Source organism: Corvus kubaryi, unplaced genomic scaffold (assembly GCF_017639235.1).
Source record: "Corvus kubaryi isolate FWS band 111438036 unplaced genomic scaffold, C.kubaryi_AGA036_p1.0 37398, whole genome shotgun sequence".
NCBI lineage: Eukaryota > Metazoa > Chordata > Aves > Passeriformes > Corvidae > Corvus > Corvus kubaryi.
Window position 1 is genome coordinate 2,304,360 of NW_024581137.1, and position 16,008 is coordinate 2,320,367.

At 43.1% G+C, this 16,008-nt stretch overlaps 1 protein-coding gene across 7 annotated transcripts in view; it reads left to right on the forward strand.

Moving 5' to 3' along the window:
- PDE1C (phosphodiesterase 1C) overlaps positions 1–16,008 on the forward strand; it is a 333,742-nt gene that overhangs the window by 228,640 nt on the left and 89,094 nt on the right. For all 7 annotated transcript variants that reach the window (XM_042044344.1, XM_042044345.1, XM_042044341.1 and 4 more), the window contains 2 exons: positions 12,851–12,964; positions 13,672–13,854. In XM_042044344.1, the coding sequence (XP_041900278.1) occupies positions 12,851–12,964; positions 13,672–13,854 (297 nt within the window). The remainder of the gene's footprint in view (positions 1–12,850; positions 12,965–13,671; positions 13,855–16,008) is intronic.

The following is a 16,008-nucleotide window of genomic DNA, read 5'->3' on the forward strand; positions in this document are numbered from 1 at the left end:
ATCACCCTGGGATGGATCCCATCTGCTCCCATAGATTTATGAACACCCAAGCAGCTCAGCAGTTCTCTGACTGCCTCCTCCTGGATAACAGGGGGACCATTCTGCTCCCTAACACCATCTGCCAACCCAGGAGGACATTTGTCCTGAGGACAAGCCATCTTCCCACTTAAGATTGAGGCAAAGAAGGCGTTAAACACTTCCGCCTTCTCCCCATCTGTAGTTATTAAGTTCCCTCCTGCATTCAGTAGAGAACAGAGGTTGGTCTTACCCTTCCTTTTGCCGTTAATATATTTGTAAAAACATTTTTTATTATCCTTCAGAAGAGTTGCCAAGTTGAATTCTAGCTGAGCTTTGTCCTCTCTAATTTTTTTCCTACATGCCCTAGCAACCCCCTTACATACTTCCTGAAAGACCTGACCCTCCCTCCAAAGATGATACATCCTCTTTTTATTCCTAAGTTTCTTCAAAACCTCCTTGCCCATCCAGGCTGGATGCTTGCCTCATCGCCTCATCTTTCGGCACACAGGGGCAGTCTGTTCCTGTGCCCTCAAGATCTCTGTTTTGAAGCAAGCCCACCTTTCCTGGACTCCCTTATTTTTAAGGGCTGCTTCCCAAGGAACTTTCCAAATAAATCTCCTAAATAGGCCAAAGTCTGCCCTCCAGAAGTCCAATGTAAAAGTTTTATTGGTGTTCCTCCTCATTTCACCAAATATCGAGAACTCTATAATTTCATGGTCACTATGCCCCAAGCGGCCTCCAACCACCACATCTTTCACTAGCCCATCTCTATTTGCAAACAACAGATCCAGCATAGTCCCTTCCCTGATGGGCTCGCTCACCAGCTGTGACAAAAAGTTGTTGTCTTGGTTTGAAAGACAGGTGTCTGCTAAGGAAAGCAGAAGCCTCCCTTGGAATGGCAGATGCAACCCCCTTCCCTCCGAGTTATTGTAATTTTGAAATCACGGGGCTTTCAGGCAAAGATGTGGGAAATAGAAATAACAGTTCTTTACTATTATATATGTGTATAACCAGTCAAACAAACAACAATAACTATGGCAGTAACAGCAAACAATCACAAACCCAGTCCCAGCCTTCTCGGCTGTCAGGCCCTTTCCCCTCGGGTGCAGTTCCGCTCACAGCCAGCAGGGGCGCTGGCGGCTCCCGGTGAGCAGGGCAGGTGCGATGGTTCCCCCGCGGCTGCAGGGGGCGCTCCGGAGCGAGCTCAGGGAGCACACGGCACTGGTGCCCTGGGATCCCGGGAAGGGATGGAACAAAGAAGCTTCATCAACCCCTGGGCAGCCGATCCCGGTGTCCGGCCGGACCCTTGGGAAGAGCAGGCTGGAGCAGCAGGGATGAGCACAAATCCCGGATGGCAGACGAGGTGTATCGAAATGGAGAACCCCCCCAGAGGTCTAGGCAGGCAGAGCGAGCATGGCTACAACATAGCGAAGGCTTGAAGCTGCGGCAGGGCAGGGCAGCCACAGCCCAGCTCCGAGCGGGGCAGGGAAGGCGGGCTTGGGATCCCAGTGTTTCTCCAGCAGAAAGAAAAAGTGGCCATAGAAAAAACAGCTTCCTCTCTCTCTGGACACCGAGACAGAACTGACAACACACCCAGGTGAAACAAAAAGAGCAGCCAGGTCTTTTGTTCTTCTTAAGCACCTGGCCATTTGTTTCCCTAGCAATCCTTTAACAGAAAAAAACTAGGAGAACTCTTAAAACTCCAGCAGTTGTCTTCCACACATTCTAAGAACTTCCTGGACTGCCTCCTTTCTGCTGCATTAAGTTCCCAAAGATGTCTGTTAGGTTAAAGTAACCTACAAGAACAAGGGCTGGTGATCCTGAAACATTCTCCAGCTGCTTGTAGAATAAGTTGTCCACCTCTTCTTCCTGGTTGGGTGGTTGATGACAGACTCCCAGCAGGACGTCAGCCTTGTTGGCCTTCCCCTTAATCCTTACCCATAGGCATTCAACTTCATCATCATTGATTTCAATACCCATGACATCAAAAGCCTCCCTAATATAAAGAGCCACCCCTCCACCTCTTCTCCCTTTCCTGTCTCTTCTTTAATTAATGATGTTACTCCTTATCCCAATTTATATACAAATCAAACCTTATGGTAAAATTATATTTCTTTAGTTCATTCTGTATATGATACTCCTTTTCAATTACCATGTGGAGTATTTTTCATTTGTGGAGATAGAGTTTGGCCTGCTATCCCAGCATACATCACTGGTGGACCATGTAGCATGGGAAAACTTACTTTGCTAACACCCAGTGCAAAAATGCTTGCTTTTATGAGACATAAAAGTAAAAGGTTTATTCTTCACTATAAGCCAGATTGTAATGATAATTTTGTACCCTGGGGTCCTGTAAAAAGGCTCTCAGCAGCTCTTCTTTTACCACAACTTGCTTCAGGAGTAGCACTGAAACAATTAGACCAACTACGGTGTTGGCTGAGTAAGGAATTCAATGCTACTTCCCTTGCATTAAGTGATATGTTAACAGATACCAAAGATGTCAGACCTGCAACTTTGCAGAACAGGGCTGCAATTGATTTCCTATCATTAGCACATGGACATGTGCTTTTATGCTGACTTTTGGCGGGGAAAACCATGCAGACAATCAATGTGATTGATAAAGCAAGCTTCGTTTATTGGCAATACAGAGGCACTTATATAGTGTCAGTATATATGCTTGTCAGTTCTTGATTGGTTTAAGCTTACAAAAGCGCATTCTTACTTCTACATAATTGGGTTAGATAAAAGACTACATTTGGCAAGCTTCTATTATTTATGTTTTGACTTGAGAGATCAAAGATCTTCCTGCCTTCTCATGGTCAGTATATCTTATCAGCACAGCACTGTACCTCCTTAAAACTCCCTTTTGGTTCTCAGGCCTGTTTCTCACACAGGCATTTTCTCATGGAGGCATTTTCTTGTGCAGGCTTTTGCTTGTACAGTTCTGTTATTGATTTTTACCCTTTATCAATGGTCCATGTCCCTGATCCTCTAATCATTCTCCAACACTTTAAAGATTTGACTCTTGTTTGTATAATTAAATTTCACACAAAAGGTCATATATGTAGAACCAAGGATTTCTAATTCCTGAGGTTCAGAAGATGCTTTGGGAAGCTGAGGAACCCTTCATGCACTGAAGCAAAGACTGCACCTGAAAAAGTATCCACTGATACATGGATATTTTTAAATTTCCTGAAAGATGGGTATTTGGTGATATCTGTCTGCCACAATTGCAAGCTTTGCAATCCTCGCAGATTGACTGCTCCTATTGAAACAGGAGGCTGTACAAGTTGGCAGCCAGGACAGGCACTTATGATTGCTTTTGCCTGATCCCTAGAAAGATGAAACATTTGCATGAGTGCTTGCGCATTTTGATGAAAAAAAGCATGACTCTATTGTGCTTGTTCAAAAATGTTAGGCGGGGTATTAACAACAGCTACTGTCAGTTCATCAGCTCTTGCATTTCCTTCTGCTTCAGCTATGTGAGTCCTCCCACCACGTTTCCGTGATGGTGACTTCATCATAGCTTTGCTGTTGTACCATGGCTTCCAGCTCTTCTTGCTTGTTACCCATGCTGCGTGCATTAGTGTACATGCACTTCAGCTGGGCTGCTGATTTCACCCCTAACTCTGGCTTACCCACCTTGGGCCTGCTTCCGGAGAGCCCAGCTGCATTCCCTTCCCCCTTCAAACCTAATTTAAAGCCCTCCCAATGAGTTCCACCATTTCATGGGCTGGAAAACTTTTGCCTTTAACAGAGGGATGGAGCCCATATGGTTCCAGCAGGCCAGGTGCCATAAAAGTTGCTGCATGATCAAAGAACCCAACCCTTTGCCTGATGACACCAACCCTTGAGCCACTTGTTGATAATGTGGGCTCCCCTATTCCTTTTGTCATTTGTCCCTGCCACCAAAGGGACTGAGCAGAACACTATCTGTGCTGCTGGCCTATTGACCACTTGACCCAGAGCCCTAAAGTCCCTTTTAATTGCCCTAACACTTCTCTTTTCAATTTCATCACTGCCAACCTGGAGTATCAACAGTGGGTAATAATCAGTGGGCTGAATGAGCCCAGGGAGTCTCTCAGTAATATCCTGTACCTGAGCCCCAGGGTAGCAGCAGACTTCTCTGTGGGATGGGTCCGGTTGACATATGGGGCCCTCTGTTCACCTCAGAAGGGAGTCACCTACTACCACTACCCTTTTCTTTTTAATGTTAGAGGTGGTGATCCGTCTGACAAATGAAGTGTAATTGGGAGGCCCACTGGGCATATCATTTCCTTCTGCGTCATCTGGCTGACCCTCTAGATCCAGGGCCTCATACCTATTCTGAAGTGGCACCTGGATAGGTGATGGGGGTCGGGAGGAATTTTTATTACCTCCCCAAACAGGAACCCATTTTCATTCCCCTTCATCCACCAGGTGTCCTCCTATTGCCTGACGGTGGGAGGCATGGGAGTCCTCAGACTCCTGGCAGGCTTCCCTCAAGGATGGAAGGGCAGAACTCCACCAATCTATTTCCCTCTTGTTGCTATGACCCAGCCCACTGCGGGGCGGGGGCAGCGAGATGCCAATCAATCCCAAGCCCTCCCCTGGATTGAGTTTCCCCAAGACACAGACTCAGAGGGTAGGTCGAGGGGTGGCTCAGAAGCTTAAGCCACATCCCCCTGGGGCTGCGCCTGGGTCCAAGCCGCCTCCCCATGTTCGGGAAATTTCTCGGTTACTCGGTTGTTCACTGGTTCTTTGTAATAACTCCCGCCTCTCTGTTTCCCCCATTGGTTCTTGTTGAATTGTATCCTCCCCCTGGCTTGTAACTCATTGGTTGTTTTCCCCTTTTCCTGCGGTTTTCAAACCCCCTATAAAACTGAGGGAAAAGCCTCTTGGCGGGATCCCAGATTAAGATCATTGCCATGTTCTGGTTGCTAAACTTCTGACAATAAACCTGTTAGGAGCCAGACCAGAACCGCCTCTCTCTTCCTTTATCTCCGAACTAACGTGAGCCTAAATTATTGGCTCCTGCTGTGTCTCCTCTGCAAAGAAGCCAGCTAGCTCAGCCAGCAGCACCTTTCCTGATGCCAAAGTCGCTTCTGCGACGCACAGAAGTAATGTAGCTGGACTCTCTCTGATCTAGGGCACGCCAGAGCTTGTGCCATGAGCACAGAACTGCCTTACCCTCTCACTTTCCCTAATACTCCTTAGTCTTCCTACTTCCTCCTTAAGCTCAGCCACCAGCGAAAGGAGATCATTCACCTGTTCACACCGCAGGTAGGCTTCTTTTGCATCGCACTGGTACCATTGACAAGCTCAAACACTCCTCACAGGAAGGGGTCTGGACAGACGCATCCTTCTTGGAGGGCTCTGTTTGGCTACATACACTTTTACTAACTGCAGCCCTTGATTGTGTAAAAACCATTACTAACAACAAAACCCCAAACCAACCAACCAACAAAATCGCAACAAACAACTAAAAACCCCACTAGCAGGAGGAAACCTGCAATGCTGCCTGCTCACCCTGCCTGTGCAAACTGTGGCGCAAACTGCCGTGCCACGCCCTCAGAGATGTGCCCCGCTCCTGTTTGCCTGCTCCTGTTCGCCGCACTCCCTAGAATCCTTTTTAATCACTCTGCTGCTGACCAGAGAAGAAACCCCGCCCTGAGCCTGCGTGACTAATGAGAAGGGTCCTCTAAGAGACCAGATGAAGTATTCAGCTGTCTAATTTCCTCTGTCTCTACAGCAGCTATCCCAAAAGCCCAACAATGCCCTCTTGGGTCCTTGAAATACCCTCTCCTGAGTTAATCTATGCCAAGGACACGCAGGGCCTCTTGGGTCAAGCAGAATGGGGTGTTTTTGCCATTCATCCCTGTCAGGCTCACTTTAGCTCCCATCCTGTCAGCTGTCACCTCAGAAACAGAGTTAGATTCTGCCCCTACAGATCTTGATGGCATCAGGGTACACTGTGTGCTAAACTAAAGCCTCATGCTCTTGCAGGTCTGATGCACCAGGCCATCAGATCCACACAGTCCAATAGATCCAGTTGTCCCTTTCCTCCTGCTGGAGGCAAGGCCCCTCTAGTTCTAGTCATAGTAGTTGTTGTTCATGTCTTGTAAATATGAACTTGAGGTCCCTTCAAGAGGATCAGAAATACCATTCGGCCCTTCCATTCTGTCTGAGGACTTGCCCACTGGAAACTGGAGCAGCATTTATCCTTGAAGAATTTCCTGTGGTGGTTGTCCTTTCTCTCCACTCACACACCTGTGCTGCTAGGGGAGAGGTGGGTTTTCCATCTCACTTCCTCATGTCCTTTCTGTGGTCATGCAGGTAAAAGCACATACATTGTGGTATGTACTGTCTCTTGAGAGCAGGTGGAATGGTACTTCCCAATTAAGTGTCTACTGAGACTCTCCAGACCATGCTGTTGCTCATTTTCTTTCCCGCCTCGCCCTCCCTCTGCCCTCTGTGGCAGGCTGGACAGGAGAATTGGAGGTACAAAAGGTAAAGGTAATGGGTTAAAATAAGAACAATTTACTGGAAACTGCAGTTAGATAAGAAAACAAACCATAACAGCAACAATACTAAAAACAAAAGCCTACAAAAGAGAGAGAATGATTCACAGGCAAAATGCTCAATGCAGAGCCAGACCCAACTGCAGCCACACACCCAGACCAGAAAAGACCTCTTAACCCTGTAAGACTCCCTTTTCCCCCAGCAATGATGTGAGGTGGTACAGAATAACCTCCAGGTTCTAGACATGTTCCCTCTTGGTTACTGAAAAAATCATCCCTGTCCTTGCTGGAACTAGGACAGGTTTCAACTCCCCTTCCATGAGCATGGACTTCTTCCCCTAGATGAGGTTGCTCAGAGCCCCCTCCAGCTGCACTTTTAATGCTTTCAAGGATGGAGCATCCACAACTTCTCTGGGCAACCTGTTCCAGTACCTGACCACCCTCAAAAAAAAAGAACTTCTTCTGTATATCTAACCCAAATTTCCCTCCTTTGAACCCATTACTCTTTGTTCTATGTCTAGAATTCCTGATGAAGAGTCCCTCTCTGGCTTTTCTGTAGGTTCCCTTCAGATAATGGAAGGTTGCTATGAGGTCTCTATGCAAGCTTCTCTTCTCCAGGCTGAATAGCCCTGACTTTCTCAGCCTGTCTTCATAGGGGAAGGGCTCTAGTCCCCTTATCAACTTTGTGGCCCTCTGGACTCGTTCCAACAGTTCCATGTCCTTCTTATGTTGGGGGCACTAGAACTGTATGCAGTATTCCAGGTGGTGTTTCACAAAAGCAGAGTACAGGGAGAATCACTTCCCTTGACCTGCTGGCTGTGCTCCTTTTGATGCAGCCCAGGATTGGCTTTCTGGGCTGTGAGCACACGCTGCTGGCTCATGTTGAGTTCTTCCTCACCTGTCACCCCCAAATCCTTCTTCACAGGACTGCTCTCAATCACTTTTCTGCCCAACCTGTAGGTGTTCCTGGGATTGCCCCAGCCCAGGTGGAGGACCTTACACTTTGCTTTGTTGAACCTCATGAGGTTTGCATCAGCCCACCTCTCAAGCCTGTTGAGGTCCCTCTGGATGGCATTATCCTTTCCCTCCATCATATTGACTGCACTGCCACAGAGCTTGGTGTCATCCATGAACTTGCTGAGGGTACACCAAACCCACTGTTCATGTTGCCAACAAGGATGTTGAACAGTATCAGCCCCAACACCAATTCCTGAGGGACACCACTTGTCATGAGTTTCCGTGTGGACAATGAGCCATTACAGCACCACTGTTTGGGTGCAGCCATCCAGCTAAATCTTTATCCACCGAGTGGTCCATCCATCAAATCCATGTCTCTCCAGTTTAGAGACAAGGAAGTCATGTGGGACAGTGTTGAATGCTTTGCACAAGTCCAGGTAGATAATGTCAGTTGCTTTGCCCCCATCCACCAACTCTGTAGTCCTGTCAAAAAGCCATCAAACTTGTCAGGCATGATTTCCCCTTAGTGAAGCCATGTTGGTTATCACCTGTCATCTCTTTGTTTACCAACATAGTTTCCAGGAGAATGCTCCTTGATCTTGCCTAGCACAGAGGTGAGACTGAATTGTCTGTAGTTCCTTGGGTCTTCCACTTCCCCTTTTTAAAAAATGGAGGTTATATTTCCCTTTTTTCAGTCATCAAGAACTTCACCTGACTGCCACAATTTTTCAAATATGGTGGATAGTAGCTCAGCAACTTTGTCTACCAGTTCCCTTAGGACCCACAGATGAATCTCATCAGATCCCATAGACTTGTGCACATTCTGGTTCCTTAGATGGTCTCGAACTTGATTCTCTCCTACAGTGGTCTTAGGGTCTTCGTTCTCCCAGTCCTTGCATTTGCCTTTCATGACTTGGGCTGGAGCACTTCCTGTGGAAGACTGAGGCATAGAATTCATTGAGAACCTCAGTCTTCTCAATATTCCAGGTTTATCCAGGTAGCCAGGTTTCCCACTTCCTTCTGGAGAGGGCCCACATTATCCCTAGTCTTTTTTTTTTTGTTAGCAACATACCTATAGAAGCTCTTTCTATTGTCTTTGACATCTCTGGCCAGACTCAGTTCTAACTGGGCCTTAGCTTGTCTTTGCTTCTACCTTCTGTAAATTTCTTTTTTATTTCTGAGGTGCTCGGCAACTCTTTATCCATCTATGGATGCCTCCTGGCATTTTTGCCCCGTGTACTCTTGTTGAGATACATTGTTCCTGATCTTAGAGGAAGTGATCCTTGAATATTAGCCAGTGTTCTTGAGCCCCTCTTCTCTCCAGGGCTCTAGCACATGGGACTCTACCACATAGGTCCCCAAAGAGGCCAAAGTCTGCTCCTCTGAAGTCCAGGGCAGGTGATCTTGTTGCGTATGGTTTTATTATATGTATCATATGTTATCTATTTATTATATATTAAATATATTTATAGAAAATTTATTTCAGGTACCTATTTTTAAAGATGCAAATTAAAAATTGTTAGATTTGTGTCTGATGTGTTATATTGGAGGTTGGTTTTTTATAAAAGGCAACAGTGGTTTGAAAATGCTTAATTTTGGAAGACTTCATTTGTTGTCTTTGGATGTCGTTGTCTACAAATTCAGTGATTGCATTGTGTTTGAACAGTTTCCCCAAAAAACTAATTCACACTAACATCTCAAAAAGAAGTAGTCTGCCAAAAGGAAGGCTTGCTTTGGGAAATACCAATTAGCAGATTGCTGGTTGTGAAAAAAGAATATAGCAGCCTTTCTTTCTCTCCCACATCTGAAATTTATCCTTGTTCAGCTCTCACATTTAATCAGTGGAATGAGTCATCTCACCTCATCTTAGCTGTCTGAAACCACAATGATCACCTAAGATAATCTTCTGGCTCATTTCTCTCACTAGTGGGGGAAGGCAGGCACATCAAAGAGGCAGTGCACCCTTTCCTGAGGCTGTATGACAGGCAGTTGGTTTATCATAGGTATCCATCTCCAGTGACTTCCATGAACATCTGTGTACGTGATTTCTATAAAAGGCTAGTGCTAGGTGAAGCAGTTGACTTGAATAAAAAAACCCCTAAAACATGACCAATCATTTTAACTGCTTATATTTTCTGATTCAGTTCCCAAAGTTCAAAACCTGAGAATGGGGGAGGTGTTTGCATATTGGAAGAGTACACATTCTTTAGAGTTTTAGGTAGCAGGAGAGGGAGACAAGGGTAATTTACAGGAATTGGTGCTGAGGAAGTGCCTAGGCTGTTGTTTTATTGAAAATCATTCAGTAAGCCAAAGTTTGCTAAAGTTTCCGGTGCAGGACTTCATAGGCATGAAGAAATTTATAAATGTGAAGTGAAAACCTAAACTATTTAAGGTTTCACTTATAGTTGACTAATGTTGTCAAAAGTTTATCTGACTCAAGGTGAGTTGAAACAAGCTTTTTACCATCCTGCCAAGGCCACTGAACTTATTGTTGCATTTTCATGCTTCTAATAATAAAAAAATAATTGATTACTCAAAATTTTTAATGTTTGTGTTTTTATTCAAATGAAGAAGGATATTTCAGGAAACATGAACAAGGCAAAGCAATTACTTGGGAAATTGCATATAAATTTTTTGGATGAAAAATGCCGGTGTAGCAGTACTGTGTGTTTGCTCTTGGCAAACATGTTTTTATTTCTTCTGAATGTTGTGACTTGCATTTTTTGTATACAAAAGAAGTGACAGAAGATGGCTATCCAGCCTAATACAAATCCATTGGGTCACAGGCTACCAGTTACTCTATTTTTAGTTTCATTTTGAGGATTACTATTTAAACCGGCTTTCTAGGCTGGGTCTTTTCTTCAGTGGTACATACATTCTATATATATGCAGAGCCTTAGATTAAGATGTCGCAGACTGTGGAATGAATAATACCTGCTGACTCTTGTAAAAAGAGATGGTGAGCTTCTGGGTTACTTCCTGTGTATGCTGTACCTCTCCCACCAATCCTCTGTTTGAATGGGTCTCAGGGACTTGCTATGCAAACTGTGGACACATCTGTCCACCCAGATGACTGAAACTACTGCATATATCCATTACACATATAACCACATGTAGTCCGCTCTGATGCTTTTGGACAGTGTTAAGTAGCCTGTGTATTTACTTTACAGTTTTTTTACACCCCAACAGGCAGGCAGATACTGTTGTGGGGTGTCTGTCAGACCTTCTATGTGCTCATGCTTAGATAGTCTGCACATGCTGTCTAACTCTGATATGACTCCAGAATATCAGATTTATCAAATTTGTACATTATAGTGAGATGGCAGATGCACATCTATTTCTGTGTAGGAATTCTTTGATACAGTTCACTGCACAATGAACATCTATTTCTCAAACCTAGTAAGAATTTCTTACCCATAATTATGGTGGTTTTCCAGAGAAGAGTGAGGAACATGCGGAAGATCAGAAGGCAGGGTTTTGTCTTTCAGTTCAGCAGATGTTTATCTTCCAAACTTTGGGAGCAATTCTTGATGTTTTTGTGTGTGTATACTGAAGCCAGTTTTTATGCAGTCAGATCTACTTCTGATTACTATTTTGTTAATTTCTAAAGTTTGTGGTTGTTTTTTAATATTTATTTAAAGCTATTTGAGCTGGCTATCAAAGGAATGTTATCACAAATGAGTTGATCTTAGAGATGACCACTAAGATCATGAAGTCCAACCATTAACCCAGCACTGCCAAGCTCTTGCTAAATCATGTTCCTGAGTGCTAGAGGTGAAATTGACTGAATTTCAAGATTATTTCAGCCACCTTGAAACAGAATTATTCAACTAATAAATTTGCCTGGATTCCCTTCAATCCATTTAGGATTATTAAAAAAACCCATATACTTGGAATACATTAAAGGCAAATGATCACCAGGCTCTTAGAGTACAGTTAATTGGGAGCAGCTGCTGTGACTCAATAAATCAGCAATAGTTAGAGATAATGGATAGTGTAATTTTTTTTCACATGAGAATGGCTGATGGTGTGAGAAGCAGCTGTACTTCTGTTTCTAAATGATTGATGCACGTGGTACATTGCATAATCTTCTTGATGAAGAATGTTGGTGCCATGAAGCAACCATTACTCACTGTGCTGTTATTGAACATGAATTTTGAATGAGTTGCAGCATGAAGCTGCCAGATATTTATATCAATTAAATAAAAGTCAGGAAGAGCCAAAGGTCATGTTCTTTCTGTAATATTGACTCCTGTGGCTTGTGTACAGTGTTTCTGGTAGCTAATTACAGGGTCATATCTGCAGACTCCCCATAGTCTGTAGAGGAGGCATATGAAAGAAATGAGGAGAATAAACGAGGAGGCATATGAAGTAATACTTACTGTTTGGATGCAAAAGTAGTGAATTCTGTTTAATATAGATGGGATAGTCTAAGGGTGGCTGCTTGATCATTTGAAAACATAGAAATTTCCTACCCTTGTATAGTATTTCTACAACAGTGTTTCTAAATATACTCCAATACAATTTTGCATATGTGTACATCAATCATTAGGAATAACAGTCCTTTGTTAACAGATACTATTCAACAAATTCCTTCTTATGTCTGGATTGAAATTGTCCTCTCTTAGCTCCTGTGTTGAATTTCAAGTGATTTCTATTTCCACTTATTTCAGTTGTGAGTAGGGGAGGGACAGCTGTTTAATGGAAGTGATTGTCCTGCTCTGCTTTGCATTGGTATGGCCTCACCTTGAGTACCATGTGCATTTTTGCGCACCACTATATAAGAAAAATATTAAATTATTAGAAAGTGTCCATAGGAGGGCCACAAGTACAGTGAAAGGTCTGGAGGGGAAGCCTTATAAGGAGTGATTGAGACCATGTGATCTGTTCAAATTGGAGAAGAGGAGACTAAGAGGAGACCTCATTACAGTCTTCAACAATCTCATGAGGGGAAAAGGAGGGGCAAATACTGATGTCTTCACTCTCATGATTAGTGACAGGACTCGAGTCTGAGTTCAGAAGCCTTTGGGCAATGCTCTCAGGCATATGGTGTGATTCTTGGAGTATCTTGGGTGGAGTCAGGAGCTGGACTCAATGATACTGATGGGTCCCTTCCAACTCAGCATATTCTATCATTCTGTGATTGCATGATTCTGTGATAACTCATGGACTTACATATATTTGCCTGTCATCATTGTAACTGATCTTTGAAAAGTAATTTTTGTTGATTTCACATATGTAGCTTCAAAAAACTTGTAGACTTCCAAAAGTTTTCACCTGTCAAGGTGTGTACTAGGTCTCATGCTGGGAACTGACGCTCACTCTCAACCTATTTTGATTTATACTAATCAGATTTTTGTTTTCCTTTTCTTTAGATTGCGGTCTTTGGTAAAGCAATTAGAGAGAGGCGAAGCTTCAGTTGTGGATCTAAAGAAGAATTTGGAATATGCAGCGACTGTTCTTGAGTCAGTATACATTGATGAAACTAGGTGAGCTAACTACAGACATCAGCACTCATATCTAGCACCAGTTGTAATTTACATGTCAACTGTTAAAGTTGTTTGAGCCAAGATTTATTACTGAGAGGCAATATGGTTTAAATCATTAGAATATTGTATTCTATGTAGTACAGATCTTCAATCCTTCATTTAAAAGATTCTTTAAGTTTCCTGGGACAAGGAAGGAGATCAAGACCAATCATAAATGTAATATACTTTTTCTCAGATAAATGTATTCATAGTAATTGTGTTCCACTTCTTCTGACAGTTTCTAAATTTCTACTCATCTATTTCTTCTGAATAATGTTAGATAGTAGATAATGTAGATGACTGTATGCTACTAACCCAGAAAACAGAAATTCCTAGAAATGACCATAAATTACCTTTGAAAGCAGAAGGTTCAGAAATATTGATGAGCTGAAGATGTGATGTCAGTAGATGATTATATAGTTGTGCTTCAGAAGGCTGACACTTCTTGTTTCTTAGCCTAGTAGTGAGTTTTACAATGTGAAATGTAAGCATGTAAAAGAATAAACAAACAGTTGAAGATTTGTACTATTGTGTTTTATTAGGGCTGATGAATCAAAGACTTTTAACAGCTGCTTTAATTAGAATATATGTGAGTTTCTTTTTTGTTAATAATGTTGTAGTGCTCTCAAAGGAAGTCTATTTACCCTTCTGTTTCCTCATCCTTCTAGGCGCTTACTGGACACGGAAGATGAGCTCAGTGATATCCAGTCTGACTCTGTGCCCTCAGAGGTCCGTGACTGGTTGGCTTCTACCTTCACACGGCAAATGGGGATGATGCTCAGAAGGACTGAGGAAAAACCCCGGTTCAGGAGTATCGTCCATGCAGTGCAAGCTGGGATATTTGTGGAAAGGTAAAGTATCATGTAATTACTTTGTTCTAGTAACTGCCCAGGTACTGCAGATTGCATCTGTAGTGTGTGATGGCACAATGACAGGAGGTGGAGGGCAGTACCTTAGGTCAGAAGACCTCAGAGCACTAGTAGAAGACTACTGAATGAAGAGCACTTCAATGTGCTTCTGTTAATGTTTCTACACAGATCTGGGTGACACCTCAAAACCCGGGATTCATTAAAAGATTGCAAACTGAAACAATACCTAGTCCTCTGTTCTTACTATAGTACGGATCTCGTAGCACAGTTGGCATAATTTTGACAGACAATATGCGCTTCTGCATAGTCCTAGGTCAGGAGTGACAGCATTTAAAATTTGGACAGATCAAACTGTCCCTTGCTTCTGTTTACCTCTGTGATCTAGTCTTTCTTATGAAGAAGTGCTAAGATACAGAAAACCCCTTACCATAGCATTATTGGAATGAATTCTAGATCAAAAGTGATGGGAACATTTTGGAGCTCAGTGAGGATTTCCAAAAAGCCATTGAGTCCTCTCAGCCTTCCCTCTTGTGATTTTCATCACAACCTGTTGCTAAAACTGATTTTACTTTTTGAACTCTTTAAAACATTTATTCATTTCAATTTGGACTCCCTTCCAATCTTACCTTTTCTTATCAAGTAACCACTCTTCACTGACCTTCTTTGTTCAAGCCTGAAGGAGGGCTGGCGCATATGAAACTGTCAGCAGTCATTAGACACCAGCTCTCAGATCTCTGGGGTAATTTTGTAACAGCAAAATTCAAGTCAGGAATGGAAGAGCAGAGCACCTTTCACTGTTCATCAGAATTGCACTCACAGCCTAACAGCCCTCTGTGCAGGAGGTTGTGCGTATCAGACAGTGGACCACAAGCCACACAGAAGTCTCCTTCATCATGACTATAGCCAATATTTCTATCTGTGCACCAAAGTTACTGTACATGTGTTAAGAGTGGCAGCAAACTATAATAAGACTAAACTTCTCATTTCTCCTTGGGACTGGTTTCTCTTCTTGACAGGCTACTTTTGAATTAACCCTCACTCTCAGTGGGGGACTTGCTCAACAAGGAAGTAAATGCAGAAAGCTGGCTCAGTAGGCTGTTTTCCAGCTGACCTGGATCACTGTGACCCAAAGAAGGAAGTGGAAGGAAGTGTTCAGATATAATGTAACATCGGAAGAAGGTTGTGACTCTCCTGAGCTAGGGGAAAGGGGTTCTGCTTCAATTGTCTCTTAAGAGAATGCTATGGAGCTTCTGACTGGAGAAAGAAAGGGATAAGAAATTCTGTGATTTGGGGAATGGATTGATGTAAAGTCTCCAAAGGGGAATGATTTTTTTCAGGTCTGAGTGCAGAAGATGACAAATTAAAATGGCAGTGAAGGAAGACTTTGCACAGGATCATTTCAGATGGGAGAAGAGGGCTTTCCATCATCTCCTTTTGCTTTAGGGCAAAAAAGGGTGACCTGTGGAAAGACATTCTGGCTATGACAGTGTTTCTGCATTCACCAAATCCAAACACAGCGTGTCCTGAAAACAAGTTTAAAAACTTGTACATACTTTATAATCTGTTTAAAATATACTTTCTAATCAAGTTTAAAATCTGGTACAGACATACTTTGATTAATATGGTTACAGATGTTGATTATTGCCTTGTTCTTTCTCTCTCACTTCCTGAAACACACATATGGCAAGCACCCAAACGGTTTTATACTAATCTTGAAAACATGCAGACAAAAGTAACAGCTGTATCACACTGAAGTTGATTCACTGCATACAAATGGTTTCTGTTACGCTCAGAATTAGCTTGCATGTGGGCCAGCAAGGACATGGGGAACTGAAAAGTCAGTACAGTTATGTGCAGTGGAAAATGGAGAACATTTTATTTAGTTGAGTGTAGCCTTTCCATCTGATGAAGACCTGATATTGGCAAATTCTTTGTCATGTTTGGCTGGGTAACCAAGCTATGAGATACTGGGGAGTGTATAGTCTCAAATTAGGCTATACAATAAGAATAGTACAGAGAATATTGGGCAAGTTAGCAACAAAATGGAAGGAAAGAAGGTCCATATTCCATTAAGAGTTTTCTGGGCTAAATAAGGTCTCCTGTAATGGTCTGTTACTTTATGAGTTTTGTTGATTG